This window comes from Pipistrellus hanaki (assembly GCF_964339955.1).
Source record: "Pipistrellus hanaki genome assembly, chromosome: 13".
Classification (NCBI taxonomy): Eukaryota; Metazoa; Chordata; class Mammalia; order Chiroptera; family Vespertilionidae; genus Pipistrellus; species Pipistrellus hanaki.
The window spans coordinates 53,893,944-53,909,781 of record NC_140515.1 but is presented as its reverse complement, the minus strand read 5'-3'; the positions used below and the strand labels follow the sequence as shown (position 1 = coordinate 53,909,781).

The 15,838-nt window shown below is 57.2% G+C and overlaps 2 protein-coding genes across 9 annotated transcripts in view; one reads left to right on the top strand and one right to left on the bottom strand.

Moving 5' to 3' along the window:
• Nucleotides 1-2,504: 2,504 nt before the first annotated feature.
• Nucleotides 2,505-7,731, top strand: CCK (cholecystokinin). The gene is made up of 3 exons (XM_084902481.1): nt 2,505-2,632; nt 3,675-3,907; nt 7,330-7,731. Exons 2-3 carry the CDS (start codon nt 3,694-3,696, stop codon nt 7,461-7,463), a joined length of 348 nt encoding a protein of 115 aa, XP_084758607.1. The 5' UTR covers nt 2,505-2,632; nt 3,675-3,693; the 3' UTR covers nt 7,464-7,731.
• A 4,180-nt stretch (nt 7,732-11,911) lies between these two features.
• TRAK1 (trafficking kinesin protein 1) overlaps nt 11,912-15,838 on the bottom strand; it is a 91,764-nt gene continuing 87,837 nt past the window's right edge. For 5 of the 8 annotated variants that reach the window (XM_084902538.1, XM_084902539.1, XM_084902540.1 and 2 more), the window contains one exon: nt 11,912-14,764. In XM_084902538.1, coding sequence (XP_084758664.1) covers nt 13,963-14,764 — 802 coding nt within the window. In that variant the 3' untranslated portion in view covers nt 11,912-13,962. The remainder of the gene's footprint in view (nt 14,765-15,838) is intronic. The other 3 variants (XM_084902544.1, XM_084902541.1, XM_084902542.1) reach the window with 1 other exon arrangement.

Below are 15,838 nucleotides of genomic sequence, written 5' to 3'. Positions count from 1 at the left end.
TGGGTTGTCTCCTCTCTCCCTGCACCCTCGCCCCTGCTCCATGAGGTCACTCCCAAAGGCAGTTCCTGCAGCCACAGGCCCATCTCAGCCCTGCTGTTGTGAGCACAAGAACTAAGATGACTCTAAAGAAACTCATCCTTGGGAAAAGGAAGAGCTGTTCACCTCAACCACAGTGACTTCTTTCCTCCCAGCCGGTCAGTCCCTATATTGGCAGGTGCCCCTGGCTACGTGGGCCTTTGAAAACTTCTAAGATAAATAATGGTGTTTCTAACACGTGTCCAAGAGAGAGAAAAAAACTCAAGGCCCAAAATAGACGTTCTCAAACGAATTGGTCTCTAATGACAGCAAACAGTCCCCTGACCTCCTTTAAATGGGGATCACTTGTAACAAGTTTAAATTCTATGAATAATAAATTAGGAGGCTCTCGCATGTCCCTGGAATTCCACCCAGTTCTCGACAAAGGCGAAATTCCTTTCACCCACAATCAGATGGAAGCGTCTAGATTCCAAAGCCAGTCAACAGTCACAGGTTTCCTCTCACTGCTCCTCTCTCCCAAATGCCGCATGTGGGTGCGGTTCCCAGGCTGTGGGTGCCCTGGGCGAAGGCAGGGACCCTCCACATCAGGGCCCCAGCCCGCCCGGCTCACTCAGGATAAGGAGGTGGGGTGGAGGGGACAGAGGGACAACGTCCTTGTCTAGTCCTTTTTTCTGAGACAAGAGGACGGCGTGGGGTGGAATGAATCACCATCTCACCCTTGGTGAGACACAGAACCTCCAAGTCAGGAAAAACCTGTGGGAATGCTGTCTTCATTTGCACTGAGAAGCAAACTCATTCTTCTTAGTAGTGAGGTTTACAGCAGAAACCGGTTTGGCTCAGTGGATAGAGCGTTGGCCTGCGGACTGAAGGGTCCCAGGTTCGATTCCCGTCAGGGGCATGTACATTGGTTGTGGGCACATCTCCGGTAGGGGGTGTGCAGGAGGCAGCTGGTTGATGTCTCTCTCTCATCGATGTTTCTGGCTCTCTATCTCTCTCCCTTCTTCTCTGTAAAAAATCAATAAAATATATTTTAAAAAATAATTAAAAAGTAGCGAGGTCTACATATCCAAATCCAAGAGCCTAGCAGGGGCCTCAGGCAGGGCTGGCACGTGTTCATGCCAATCCCATGCCCAGGATCCTAGACCCTCTCCCTACACCTTCTCCCCACCAAGCTTGAGGGGGTGGGGGCCACTAGGACCCCAGGAGCTGTCCCCACAGTCCCACCATCCAGGACCCAAGGCTGAGCATAGATTCGGATTTTGAAAGAACTCCAAATCTCTCTCCATGAGGCAGAGGAGAGTCAGGAAGGGGTTGAGGGCCCCGGATGGATGGGATAGATCACGGGATGGGTAGTGACGGACCGCCAGGCTGGGGCGGCTGGGGGCCTGCGTGCTGTTGGTGAAATGGGGTTGGCAGAGCCCTCGCAGGGGCGCTGAACGCTGGCACCAGGTAGCAGATGTCAAAGGGGAGATGGGTGTGGACCCCGCGGCTGGCTGGCTCCAGTCCCCCTGCTTCGGAGCAGCCAGGGGCTCCGTGCGCAGGAAGGGCGCCCCAGCGCCTCGGGGTCTCCCCTTCCGGCTCGGGGCGGGCCAGTGAGCATGGGTGAGGTCTCCTCTCAAAGCCAGAGCCACCGGAGCCTGGGGTGCGAGTGCTCGGTCACGGAAGGCAGGCAGGAAGGATGCACAGGGCGGCTGAACGGAGAGGGGGCTCTCAGGGGCGCTCGCTGGCGCCACTTGGCGACCAGAAGCCGGGAGCGCTGCGGGCAGGCAGGCAACTGGGCCCCCCGAAGAGAACCCAGCCCTTTGCCCAACTCTGAGCCAAGCCCGAGGTGCCCCCTCCTGCTACAGCGGCGGGAACAGAGCCCCCTCCTCCGCCCCCCCCCCCCCCCCGGTGGTGCAGCCCCCACGGACCCAGCGCCTGGCTCTCGGGGTCCTGGAGGCCTGGGGGCCTTGCCCGGGCTGAGACGAAAGTGAAGCCCCCCTCCCGGCCCCCGGGAGACAGCTCCCTGGTGCAGAGACCAGCAGCCGCCTGTGGTGCCCAGAGGGGCGACACCCCCTCTCGCCCAGCCTGCACTTTGCTGACACCAGCCCTGGCCAGCGTCCCGCGCCCCCCTCCCGCCCCCCACCAGTTCCCCCTCTGGCCCCTCGCGTCTAAACGTGGGCAGTTTCTCTTGGGGGGACGGGGGGACGGGGGAGATCCGAGTCTTAGGCTTCCCACCCCGGAGAGCCCGCTGGTGCTGGACCGGGCCGGGGAGAGGGAGCAGGAGGTGGTGGGCAAGGGGCGCACGGGGGGCGGGGGGGGTGTAGCTTCTGGGACGGAGCGGGGTCTGGGCACCGGATCCCCGCAGGGGAGGGTTCCCCCATCTCCCGCCCCCCCCCCAGGAGCCGCTCACTGGGCGGTCCCCCCGCCGCCCCCGGACACGTGCGCGGGCCGGGCGGCGTCAGGGCGGGGAGGGGGGCGGGGGGACCGGGGCGGCCGCTGAGTGGCCCGCGGCGCCGGGCGGCGCTATTTAAGCAGCGGCCGGGCTCCTTCGGCCCTGAACTTGGCTGGGCTCCCCGCGCTCCCGCAGAACTGCCAGCGGCCACTCCTCCTGCAGGTAGGTCCCCGCGCTCCCTCCCCGAGGGGAGCCCCGGAGAGCGCTGTCTGCCCTGGGCGCCCCTGCACCCGTGGTCCTGTGTCCTGTGCGCCTCTCCTGCAGCAGGAGGCACGGTCTTACAGTCAGAGGCGCCGGTGAGGGCCGGGGGCTGGGGGCTGGGGCGGGAGCGCTGAGCAGCTGCGTCCTGCAGGCCACGCGGGGATGTCCGGTTGCGGGGATGTCCGGTTCGGGGATGTCCGATTGAGGGGATGTGGTTGCGGGGATGAGCGGGCGCACTGGGGTTTGTCCGCTGGAGGGAGCGGTACCTTCCAGTCTATTCGTTCCAGTCTATTCGGACGCACCACCGCGAGGGCTTCGAGTTAAGTCCATCCCGCTAAACGCTGGTCTTTGGGGCTGTGTGTGTGTGTGTGTGTGTGTGTTTTATTTGCTCGCGGATCTGAAATACAGCGGAGCCGAGCCCACCCCCCCACCCCAAACCCCCGGACGGAGCCCGTAGTTCTGACGTGTTGCAAACCCTGCCTCGTGCCCATCCCCTACCATCTGGAAGAAACTTTACAAATATGGCTTTTACCTGTCACTCCCACCTTTTAAACGGTGCTTCTCTTCCTCCCCGCCCCCTCCCCATATGCTCCCCTAGCAAACGCTTCTTACTGTCGGGAAGGCGCGACCTTCTCCGGGCCTGAGTCTCCGGCCGGCCCCCTGCAGGAGATTCCCGCCGTCTTCCGTCTCTTGCGTTGGCAGTTGGAAGAGAGACCTTGGCAAACACTCCCTCAGAGTAGAAGCAAACAGGACATTGCTTCTGCCTAACAGGGCAGAAGACGGGGTCTCTGTCCGCCCCCAGACGGCGGTGTCCTTCACCCCAAAGACAAGCCGGCTGCGCCCCGACGCGCGTCCCGTGCCCGCGGGCTCCGTGCGCTCGGCGAGCCCTGGCGCTTAGTTTGTGGCGGGCGCGCAGGTTTGGGCCGAGCCCCCGTCTCCGTCCCCGGGGTGCCCGGCCCTCCCTCCGCGAAAGCACGCAGCTGCCCCCTCTTCTCGTTCACAGCTCCCCGTGCTCGGCGACCATGAAGAGCGGCGTGTGCCTGTGCGTGCTGCTGGCGGCGCTGGCGGCGGGCACCCTGGCGCAGCCCGTGCCGCCCGCCGACGCCCAGGGCCCCGGGGCGCAGCGGGGCGAGGAGGCGCCGCGGAGACAGCTGAGGGCGGTGCAGAGGGAGGACGGCGAGCCCGCCGCGCACCTGGGCGCGCTGCTGGCCAGATACATCCAGCAGGCCCGGAAAGGTAGGCTGCCCTCCTCCGCCCTGCCCTGCGCGGCACTCCCCAGGCAGACCCTCTCCTCCAGCGTCTGCCCCATGGAGGCGGGCAAACCGTCCAGAGCAAACACAGGCGAAGCGGAAAGGGTTTTCACTCTTCTTCTTCTTCTTCTTCTTCTTCTTCTTCTTCTTCTTCTTCTTCTTCTTCTTCTTCTTCTTCTTCTTCTTCTTCTTCTTCTTCTTCTTCTCCTCCTCCTCCTCCTCCTCCTCCTCCTCCTCCTCCTCCTCCTCCTCCTCCTCCTCCTCCTCCACCTCCTCCTCCTCCTTTTCCTTCTCCCCTCCCCCTCTTCCTCCTCCTCTTTTTTCTCCTCCTCCTCCTCCTCCTCCTCCTCCTCCTCCTCCTCCTCCTTCTTCTTCTTCTTCTTCTTCTCCTCTTTCTCTCCTTCTCCTCCTCTTCCTCCTCCTCCTCCTCCTCCTCCTCCTCCTTTTCCTTCTCCTCCTCCTTTTCCTTCTCCTCCTCCTTCTCTTCCTCCTCTCCTCCTCTTCCTCCTTCCTCTCTCCCCCCCCCCCCCAGTGCAGTTTCCTGGACGTCCTTTGTGGCAAACAGTTATTAGTAAGGGAAACTTTTGAAAAGAGCTTTCTTTAATCTCCGGCACGGCGTTGCCATTAAAGTGCTGCGCCATATTACAGAGACATGAAAAGAGAATTCCTGAACACACTGCTGACTCAACCAGGGCTCCCAGATCCATTAAACAGCCTCTGCTGCACATGCAGAGGAGGCGGGCGGGGGGGGGGGGGGCGCAGATCCTGGCACTGGGACACCCCCAGCAGGAAGTGCTCCCTGCGGGGAACGCTGGAGCACAGACTGCAGCAGTTTAAAAAGGAGTGGCAGTGTGTCCCTCTGTAACGGGAGGGAAGAATCAGTAGCCGTTTGGCGTTCTTGGCGGCGATGTAACAGAATTACCCAACCAAGAGTCACGCTTGTGATTTTGCTCTTGGAGAGATGTCCCCAAGTGCAGCCTCAGCAAAGTCCTTCTCCAGAATGAGGTGGTCCAGGGCTGCTAGCTCAGTGGCTTACAGGACCCCCCTACCCCACTGGTCCCTTTCCTGGACCTGCCTCAGCCTTAAAGAGGGAGGAGGCTAGAGTGCCACGTTTCAGAGGGAAGCGTGTCCATCTCTAGGGCCCTGAGGAATCGTGACTGCGACCCAGGCAGGTTTTTTCCATCAACTTCATTCACAGGATGGTGAACACAGCCATCTGTGGGGCGGTCTGGACAATCAAACCACAGCAAACACTGTGGGGGGCAGGGATGGGGTCCCTCTCAGGAGGCTCACTTACCCCACTGGCCTGCCCAGGGCCGCTATTTGAGTCCTCACTCCTGTCTCCATTAGACTGGGGGTGGGGACATGGAGGGCTTCTCTCCCCACAGTCTCCTATGGTTTCTGTGAAGGTGAGACCAGGGCCTCTTAGAGCAGGCGATTTCAGAAGGAAGGGGCAGGTGATTTGTTATATTTCTTCCTCTCTTTGGGAAATTGTCCCAACTACCATCTTCTTTTTAAATATATATATATATATATATATATATATATATATATATATATATATTTTTTTTTTTTTTTTTTTTTTTTTTTTTTTTTACTGATTTTCAGAGAGAGGAAAGGAGAGGGAGAGAGAGATAGAAACATTAACGAGAGAAGCATCACTGATTGGCTGCCTCCTGTGCGCCCCCTACTGAGGATGGCAAATTGAGCCTACAAATTGGGCATGTGCCCCGGCTGGGAATCAAACCAGAGACCTCTTGGTTTGTGGGTCGACACTCAACCACTGAGCACACCGGCTGGGCCCAGCTACCATCTTCTGTTTTACTTCCCTGCTAATTAAATGGAAAGAGGTGGACTACCAATCAGAAGTCAGAAAGTCTGAAAACGTTTGAGGTTCCTAGTGATTGTCTGTCTGGAAGTTATTGAAATATCTGTCCTTAGATGTGGGCTGCATTTCAGCCGGGTATATCCTTGGCTCTTCACTGAGCCATAATCTGGACTCTCCTCCCCACTGTCAGGAAAGATGCCCAAGAAACAGTTCTGAGAAGGAAGTTAGTTAATCATCACACCACTTCCCTAGAACTGACCTTGACTTTCAACCACACATCTTAGCCCGGAGTCATGCTCTCCTATCTGAAGACTATGTACAAAGAACAAATATTTACTAACGTAAACACTGTACAGTTTCTTTGTTGATTTGGCATATTTTGAGATCAAGTCAGATTTTTTTTACTCAACTGTGGCATATGTTATGCTGAAAGATTGTAAAGAGACAGTGCCCGCTTAGGGCAGCGCTGAGAAGCTTGGCATTGGGAGTTGTCTGTAGACATCTCAAAGGCCCGAGGAGAAGCGGGTCCCTTGGGGAGTGAGGGGGTGTAACGTGCACCTGCCCCATGCCAGCCAGGCCCCGGTGCCAGAGGGAGTGGGGACAGTGTTCCCCAATACAGTGGAACCACTGAGTGGTCCTTTGTCCCTCGACTCTTGAACCGACCTTGGCTTTGCCCATGGAGGCCCCCGAGGGAGGGATGATTCTTGCCCCTTAGTTTGCACAAGAGAAGGCTTTATCCTGGCTTCCCACCAGGAGGCCACTGTCTGGACCTCTGGGCTAGGAAGGTGTCACGGGCATCCGAAGAAACCACCTCTTCGCGTCCCTGCTCCCTCCCCGCGCTGAGACATGGGAGACTCATTCTGTTCCTAAGGACCTAACTGCCATCCCAAAGGGCCCATTTCGGGTTCAGCTATTGCCAGTTCATAATGACTGAATTAAATCATCTCTTTATTGCCTCTCTCTCTGCCCACCGTCCTCCGATGCTACTGATGTGCTGAGTTTTGAGGTCTGACGGTGGCTTTTTCTTAATAGCACTTTAAAATATAAAGTGGCTTTCAATTTAATACTTGTTAAGCAGTATTTCTCTAGCACTAGGACCTGATTCCTTCTTTTTAACCATTCCAACAACAAAATATTGGCACCACACTATCTTGACAAGAGCCAGGGATGCTCAGGAATAGAAAGGGGGAAGGACAGACATTGGGGCTGGGGACTGAAGAGGGCTTGGTGGGCGTCTGCGGAGGGCCAGCTGCGTGAGGGGAAACACCCCTAGGCCGAGGAACGGCTGGGCAGGTCCCAGCGGGGAGAGGCTGGCGTCCAGACTCCACCTGATCCTTGCAGATCAAGAACCTTACCCACGACTAGTACATTCTGCCCTCCATCCAGTTACACAGACGTGGGTCCTTCCCTTCTCACAGATTCCGGTCCAGCAGTTTCACTGCCTCCGTAGCGCTGTGATACCTTTAAGAGGCTGCACCCACCCATTGCCTGGCCCATCCCATCATCCTCCTTTGCAAATGGAACTAACTAGCGATGTTCTAGGTGTAACGGCCCTGTTTCCTCCCTCCCCGCCCCTGCAGCTCCCTCTGGCCGCATGTCCATGATCAAGAACCTGCAGAGCCGGGACCCCACCCACCGGATCAGCGACCGGGACTACATGGGCTGGATGGACTTCGGCAGGCGCAGCGCGGAGGAGTACGAGTACCCCTCCTAGGGCCCCGGCCCTCGCCAGAGCCACGGGGAGCCCCCTCCTGGCCCCCAGGAGGCAAGATAACGAAACCATCACACTCACCGCTCATCGTCTCTGAAGTCTGGCGTTCTAAATGTCTATTTATTAAGTTCTCAACGTGAAAACCCTGTAAGATGGTCGGGCGCAGCCATGCACCTCAGCAGAATTGTACAAATGGGAAGGCGGATGTCTCCCTCCCCCGTGACCCTGGTCCCTCCGTGTGGCGATGCTATTAAAGTGATTTCATTCAGTGCCCTTGCTCCCTGTGTCTCCCCAGGGTAGAGCGCCCCTGGAAGGTGGGAAAAGGGAAGCCTGATTCCGGTGCCCTAGTCCAGATGGTTCCAGGCAGGGCGAGAGAAATGGGATGGGGGGGGGGGGGGGAGCTGGCTTTGATGCTGCCGGTGGGAGGTGGGGGAGAGGGGGACTTGTGTGTGTCTGTGTGTAAGGACCGCGGCGCCAGCTGCACAGCCCAGCCCTGCACCCTGGTTTCTGGGCCGCAGCTGGCCCCGCTGCAGAAAGACAACCCGCCCTGCTGGGAGCGAGCCCCCGTGTCTGGGTAAAGCCCAGAGTGGCAGCGGGAAGCGGAGCCACAGTAGCGTGCGTGTGTGGGAGTTGGAGTGGCTTTGAGGGGACTGGGTGGAGCTTACTGGGCAGGGCTGGGAGGGAGCCTACAGACCTGGCCCCCTGAGCCTCACTCAACGCCACCCCTGAATTCAGGACGGGGCCCTCCTAACTGCCCCGCCCTGCTCAGGTCTGTATGCCACGTGCCCACACAGGGACCAGGAACCAGGGCATCAGCCTGGCTCTCCCTCGGCCCTTTCTCAGATTCTGGCCAGACTTCTGCAGCTAAGCTAGTAAGTCTCACAGCAGCTAGGGAGCTCTGTTTTCAGGAAGGCTGGGGACCCCCACGATTCCCTTGCCTCCCCCTCTTCCTCCTCTCTCCCACCCTCCCCTGTTCACTTCTCCCCTCCCACCCCCTCTGCCAGCTGCCCCTCTTGAATCCCTCCAGCGGGCAGGGCCTCCACCCCAGGCCGCTCCTCCTCCAGCTGCTCTGGCCATCTGCACCCCTGGCTCTGCCCATTAGGGCTGCTCTACGGGCTCCTTGTTGCTGATCCATTGAGATTTACAAGTTGGAAAAAAACACAGCTATCATTCTAGCAAAACACACACTCTTTCCCTACCCCCACTCCCATTTTATAGGGAATAAACTGGCCTAAGACCCCGCAATGCATTGAGGATGGAGCCTGTAGCCCTCTGGGCGGTCAGCTCCTGGCCAGGCTGAGGCATCAAGTTGCCGGCGGTCCCTGCACTTGCGGATGGATAGCTCTGAGCCTCAGCTCTGAGAGGCCCAGCCTGCCCTGCCCGGTGACCCCCTCAAGTCTCAACGTAGTCAGCAGCTAGAGGGGGGGCAGAACTCACTTTCCCACGAGTTGCTTTTCCCTAACCCGACTGTAACAGGTCTCCCCTCTAAAGAGGGGGTCTTTCCACAATGCACCCAAGCTCCGGCCCCAGCGGCACCTTTGTGCTCAGGCTGTCAGTCACAGCCGAAAGGGAAGGGAGGGTGGTAGAAATCTCTGCTTATCCTTTTAACAAACAACAACGCAAAGACATTTTTTCCCTCGTTTCGGGGTTTAAGAGATAAAGGAAAGAATCTTGACCATGTAGCTACACTTCCAGATTGAGATGGAGCCACACTAGCATATTGGTGTGTTTTATCAGCATCTTCAAATTATTGCTAGTCCTGAAGATAAGTCAACCGGAAGTCAAGCCAACATAAAATAAAATAAAATAAAATAAAATAAAATAAAATAAAATAAAAAAATAAAATAAAACACTGCTTCGCTAATTTCCCCTGGGACTTCAGAGCAGGGTGAGCCAAAACCGTGGGTGTTTCTTAGGATGACTGGCTAAGTACTGCTGAGCAGACACCTCCCCCGACCCTGGGCTCCATCGGTGTGCTGTGGCCGTGTGGAGCTTGGGAGGTTCGGGCTAACGTATTAAAGAGAAAGGCGCCATGCTATCTACAACCCACTTTCTCTGGGAAAAGCAAAGAGTAAAGTTATGCGAGGAAGAAGCATTAAAATTGTTTCCAAAGGGGAGGACACCCTAGTACAGTGGTCGGCAAATGGCGGCTCACGAGTCCTCTGCGGCTCTTTCGCCCCTTGAGTGTGGCTCTTCTGCAAAATTAGGAGTACCTTAAGTTAATAACAATGTACCTGCCTATATAGTTTAAGTTAAAAAAAAAAATTTGGCTTTCAAAAGAAATGTCAATCGTTGTACTGTTGATAGTTGGCTCTGTTGACTAATGAGTTTGCCAACCACTGCCCTAGTATAGAACATGTTTTGTAAACTATGTTTTGCTTTTCTGTGTTTCCTCCCCATTTTGTGCTCAATTTCTTCACTTCTATCCCTGTGTGTATGCTGCCCCTTGGCCTGGAGTGCCTGCATCAGGGCAAACTTGGCTCCTGCCTCATGACTTCCCCTAGCGTCTCCTGCCCGAATTGCTTTCCAGGGGAAAGCCAACACACCTGATTGCAGGCTGGGATGCCAGGGCCCATTCCTTCCCGATTTCTGCTGTCTCCAAGCGCCCTCTACTGGCCACAGAAAATACATTCTCCCAGGATATGATGTTTCCCAGCCGTGAGCCCAACCGTGCAAAACATGAATTTTGTATTTTCCTAAATCTTGACTTAACCCCTCTAATGAGCATCCAGTCCATTCAGGTAGTTCAGAATAACTTCCCACTGCCACCAACCTCTCTCCAGGTGGCATCTATGGCCCAGTGCCCGCATTCGTTTGTTTCTCCTTCAGATCACATCAAATGGGGGTTGGCGCTGAGTTAGGTCCATCAGGTTCCTCCAAGACCCAGGAGGATGGGACTCCGCCAACCATGGTGTGATGCCACCATTTCAACACGTGGCTTCAGGGGCAGGAAGCGGCACGGAATCTTCTCTGCTCACAGCCCACTGGCCAGAACACTTATGTACTCTTGCCCACAGCCCACTGGCCAGAACACTTATATACTCTTGTACATGGCTGGGAAACACGTAGACCAGATGGCCCGTTTGGTGAACACCATGGTTTCTCAACCACAACTGGGACTCATTTCTTTACCGATGCCCTTCTCTCTGCTTCCCAAACACACCAAGTGCTTTCCGACCTTTGCGCCTTCGCACCCACCGCTCTCCGTGCGAATGCTCTTGTGCTACATCTCACAGGCTGGCCCAAATGCCACCTCCCTAAGAGGCCTTCCCTGGTAACCCGAGGTAGCCAGCCACCCACTCCCTCACACCACCCTATTGTAATTCCCTGCTCGCCCTCAGCATGCCACGCTGCTGTGTCTAGTGTTGCCTCTCTTCGGTGGCCTGATGGCAGGCACACTCCACGAGAGAAGCTGCTCGCTGGTTCATCACCAGATCCCCGCTACCCACAACCTGGCACATGGTAGGTCTTCAAAATAGACTTACTCAGCTAATGCATCCTAAGGACTCCTGTGCCCGTTTCCCAGGTGAACAAATGGAGGACCCAAAGAACTGGCTGGCCCAACGTCACACCACTACTCAATGGTAGCACCAGGTATAAAATCCACGCTGCGACCACCCACTTTCTTGCTGGTATCATTTTACTGCTTCCCAACATGGAGGTGGCAGGGTAAGTTCTATTGTATCCTTTTCCCACAAGTCTCTCTTTGGTGATCCTCCTACTGTGTTTGGTTTTTAAAAGTCTCTTAACACAACTCTACAGCAATTTGATAGTAGGAAGGAATCTGCCTTGCAGATGTGCTCAGGGATGTGGAAAATTATATACATGCAAGGTTTTTTTTCACGACAGTGCTGCGGTAGCAAAAGATTAGAGTTAATGCAATGCCCAGCCATAGAATACTGGTCTATACTGGTCATATCGGGGATGTGCACGTGGTGGGCTAGTAGACAGCCCTGGAAAGTAGGGAAGAGCTTCAGGTTATGATTAGAAAGTTGTCTAGGATATTATATTATCTGTATCTATAAAAGCCAAGTGACCGGGACAGTGGAACAACTGGAACAACTGGTTGCTATGATGTGCAATGTGGTGGCCAACCGGCCTGATCAGGGCCCCGATCGGTCCCCCCAAACCTTCAGCGGCCCCTCCCCCTGGCCAGCCTGGCCCCACCCCCACTCCAATGGCGGGCAGGGCCAGCCAACTGCCCATAGCCCCTTCCCCCCTCTGGCGTGGCCCTGATCAGTTCCCATCAGGGCAGGTTGGCTGTACCCCACCTGTGCACGAATTTGTGCACCTGGCCTCTAGTGTTCAAATAAAGGGCAGGTATGACAGTATGTAAAGAACTGCATGGCTTTTGTTTCATTTCCCCAAAGAGCTGAAAACCTTCAAGTCTTCTTACCTAAAGAGGTCATCATGAAAAAGATCAAAAAATGCAAATCGCAATACCCTTGTGGTTTCCATCATTTGAACTTATTTTATTGATATTCATTAGCAAAGAAAATCTTATTATTGATTTTTGATGCATTACAACACACTTTTTGAGAGCGGCTGCCCCATGTTGATCCTTTATTTACTACCCCAAATACGGCAACCTCCAAACTGCTGCTTTTCCCTTTGGGATGACGGGGGGCTCCTCTCTCTGAATACATAAAGTGGTCCGTTCAAGGCATGGTTCTCATGTTCCTTTGTTACTCTACCTACTGCTTTAAAATACATTCGGATAAGAAGATCTACGTTCCTTGCATTGAGTGCACGCATACAGCCACGAGGGGTGTTGAGAACAGCTGGCCAACACCTTCTTCGTGTTCACAGAATAAATAGTCTGAAATCGTGGGACTGGGGTTCGCTTCTGGGGACTTCCTTACGGTGTCTCCGGCGGACATAAGGTTACACTCCTTCAATCGAATGACACATCCTTTACCAAGTGGAGAGGGGAGAGTGTGTGTATGTGCAGGGGGTGGGGGGGCAGTGCAAAAATGGCAATTTCACTTGCATGTGATGTCACCCTTGCATACATGTCTGGAATAAACGGCCACGGGACACCATGAGGTACACGGTAGGCTTCAGAATAGAATAAATAAAACGACCTGCTTTGACGAGAGTGCCAGACACTCTGTGACCGGGGCAGGAGGAGCGGGGGTGCTTGTTTAGAACACAGCACACACAAGCAGTAATAAATACGGGTTCCGGGCCCACTCTACGACGGCCACGGGACGGGGCCCCCTTGCTCACTCACGTTTGTGTCACGAGCACCTTTATCTTTTCCTAAGGATAAAAAGTGGCACCGGGAGGCAGAGGGCTTTCCCGGGGGGGGGGTGGATGGGGGGTGGGGAGCAAAATGTGTGGGCCTCGAATGGCTGCCACAAAAGACCGCAGGAGGAACAGCGCCTGGATCAGACTCGGGCTTCGGAGTAAGGAGTGGACCCAGCCACAGAGGCCAAGGCCTCGCTTCTGTGAACCAGTTTGGTGTTACGTTTGCTTCTGGTTCTTTTTCATTGATCGATGTATTTCATTCATAACCTTTTCCCCTGTCCCCTTTCCTCGTACTGCTAGCGTTGAGGTTGTCTTGGGCCTGATCTTATTCAATTGGGCTGTGCCACTTGGGTTCCCGGAAAATAAGCCATCTCCTGAGCGGCTTGGTGCGCCTGCCACTCGTGTTTTGGTGCCGTAGAACCACAGAGAGAACGTACCCTGGGCCTTCCCCCTCGGGGACCACTGCTTCCCTGCCTATAAAACGTAGAAAAATGGAACAGGACACGCACGGCGGGGAGTGTAAACACGTTCTCTTTCGGGCCGGGTGCCTGGCCCGACAGCTGATCGCAAGACTTTGGAGGATGACTTCAGGTTGAAGGCGTGTGGGAAGCCAACGACGTCACGCCTCAAAGAGGAAGCCACCGTCCCGGGAGGCAGAGGGTGAAGGTCTCGAAGGAGCTGGATCGCCCGGAAAAGAAAGAACAGCTCTCTCTCCGGTCCTGGAGGCCACGCCAGCTGCATGTGGCTGTGGACGGAGGCTCCTTACGCTCTTGCAGGGCAAGCGAGGTGAGGCGCCCAATGACACGGGGTGGGGGAGGGAGGGAGGGTGGGGGCAGGGCCACTGTGCCCTGTGCCGTGTGACAGCTCATGATGGGCACACTGGCGGCCCGCCCAGAGTTCCCTGGTTCCCTATCCATGGGATAAGAACGCCCTGGGGAGTTTCAGTGCTTCTCAAAGGACAGAAGGAGGAAAGGACACAGGCCCGCCTGGCCCCCCAGGCCGGCACAGGTCAATGACAGTGCGGAAGGAAGGAAGGAAGGGCCGGTCGGATACTGGTCTCCAAGTCCTATGTACACATTTTACAAAAGTCTCCACTCTTTCCCCCATGAGGCACGAGGTTGATTTGTCTAGCTCAGGACGGGATGGGCGAGGAGGGAAGAGGGAGAGCGCACGCAGTTCAGGGGGGGGTGGGGGGAGCGAGGGAGGAAGGACAAGATTGGTCTCCTCCGAGGAAGGGCCCCCCCTGCCACTCTCACCGCAAGCTGGTTTGCTTGGGGAGCTTAGCACCCATCAAGATGCCCGAGGTGAGCGTGCCGGGGGCCTTCATCTGCATGCTGGAGCCCACCATGGTGGGGAAGCTGCGGTTCCGCCGGATGCCGCTGCTGAGCTGCAGCCCGCCGATGGCACTGGTGACGGCGGAGCATCCGAGAGGCAGGCCCTCGGGTCCCAAGCCTCCGGGGACAAGGGCCTGCGCGGGGCCCGGGGCCCCACAGAGGAGAGGCCCCTGGTCCTCAGTCAAGATGGGGATGGGGGCTCGCCCCGAGGTCACCACCTTGGCCACGCCGAACCTCCTGACTTTGTCCACGAGGTTGAGGTTGGAGACCGACACGTCCGTCTGGCTCTCGCTGCTCCGGACGGGCTTCTTCTCCCTCACCTCCCTCAGGATGGAGCTGGCCGGCTTGGACGCCAGGAAGTTGTCGTAGGGCGGGCTCGTGCACTTGAACTCGAAGGAGGGCGGGGAGGACGTGGGTGTCTGCATGGGCGAGTTGGGCGGGGTGGAGGGGATGGCGGCCATCCTGGGGGCGTAGGCGTGCAGGAGGGAGCCGCCCCGGCCGGCCCGGTCCCAGCTCTGGGGGTCGTACACGGCCGCCGAGATGCCCCGCTCCTTCAGCAGCCACACCAGCCCCAGCGACGTGCTCATGGTGGTCGTGGACTCGCGGGTGTTGGTGAAGGACTCGGCCAGGCTCAGCCTCCGGGGCGTGCACGGCGTGGCCACCGGCGTGGACGTCAGGTGGCTGGCGCTGCCAGAAGCTGGAGTCGGGGCCGAGTTAAGGCTGAAAGGAAGAGACAGGCGGGTGTCCGTCAGAAAGTGCCCCCGAGTGCCAGGGACAAGGGCAGTTTCCTGCAGGGGCGCAGGGCGGGCCGAGGACACGGCGAGAGGATGCCCCCAGCCCGGCCCCGGAAGCCCCTTTCCTTGCATGTCTGTGCCCCCCTCACCCAGGGGCTCGGATTCCCTTGGGGGAGGGGGGGGGTTCAGTCCACAGGAAGCTGCACAGGGTATGTGTAACTGTCCCCTTTGCTGGTGAGGAAACAGACTCAGGGTCAGGTGGCTTCCTCAAGGTCACACTCAGCTAGAAAGGGGAGGACCCTGGTTCGAACCCAAGTACAGTGACACCCCCCCCCCCCCAATGGGGGAGGAAGCCCTTTGACGGAGAGGGTTTCTTTCTCTCAGGATTGGCTCGAACTCCAGAGTTACTACCCACTACCCACTTCCCTGAGGGCAGAAGTTACCCAAGACTGCGGGCTATGAGTGTATCTTGGAATGGCCAGAGCAGGCGGGACACCCAGGTGGGGGGGCCCCTCGGCAACGGGGAGACAGAGGCTGAAGGAGCTCATCAAGTCAGCGGCAGGCCCCGCCCCCTGACTCCCAGGACAGCGCTCTTTCCTCTGCGCGGAGACACCCAGCCCTCCCCGTGGCCGCCCTCTCGTAACTGGACGAGAACAGCCCCGGCGTCAGAGGAGGCCATGCTGTGTTGGCAGATCTGCGTCTATGGAGCCACCCAGACAGGGGCCCGGTGGGTGTCAGCCCTGTGACTGAAGGACAGCGAAGGTCCCTACGCCCACTCGTGTCAGGCTGGCTAAGGACCCACTCTGCTCCAGACGCCGGGCCAGGAAGGGGGACACACAGTGCAGAGGCCCAGCAGGGGGAAGGCCTAGCTGGCGCAGTGCCCCCGGGAGCTGGGGGCAGGGCCCTCTCTCCTCAGCCTGATGGGGGGAGGACCAGATATCTTGGGCAAAGCACCAACGTAGGGAAAGGGAAGGAAGGGGACATGCCGGTTCCTGGGATGACCCTTCAGGGCCCGCCTCCTCGGGAGGCACCATCCCAGGCGGGTCCAAGCTGCGGCATC

Bases quoted from the DNA above. Each gene is read 5' to 3' on its own strand.
- CCK (XM_084902481.1), top strand. From the start codon at position 3,694: ATGAAGAGCGGCGTGTGCCTGTGCGTGCTGCTGGCGGCGCTGGCGGCG. The intron at 3,908-7,329 runs GTAGGCTGCCCT...CCGCCCCTGCAG, and splicing joins CATCCAGCAGGCCCGGAAAG to CTCCCTCTGGCCGCATGTCC.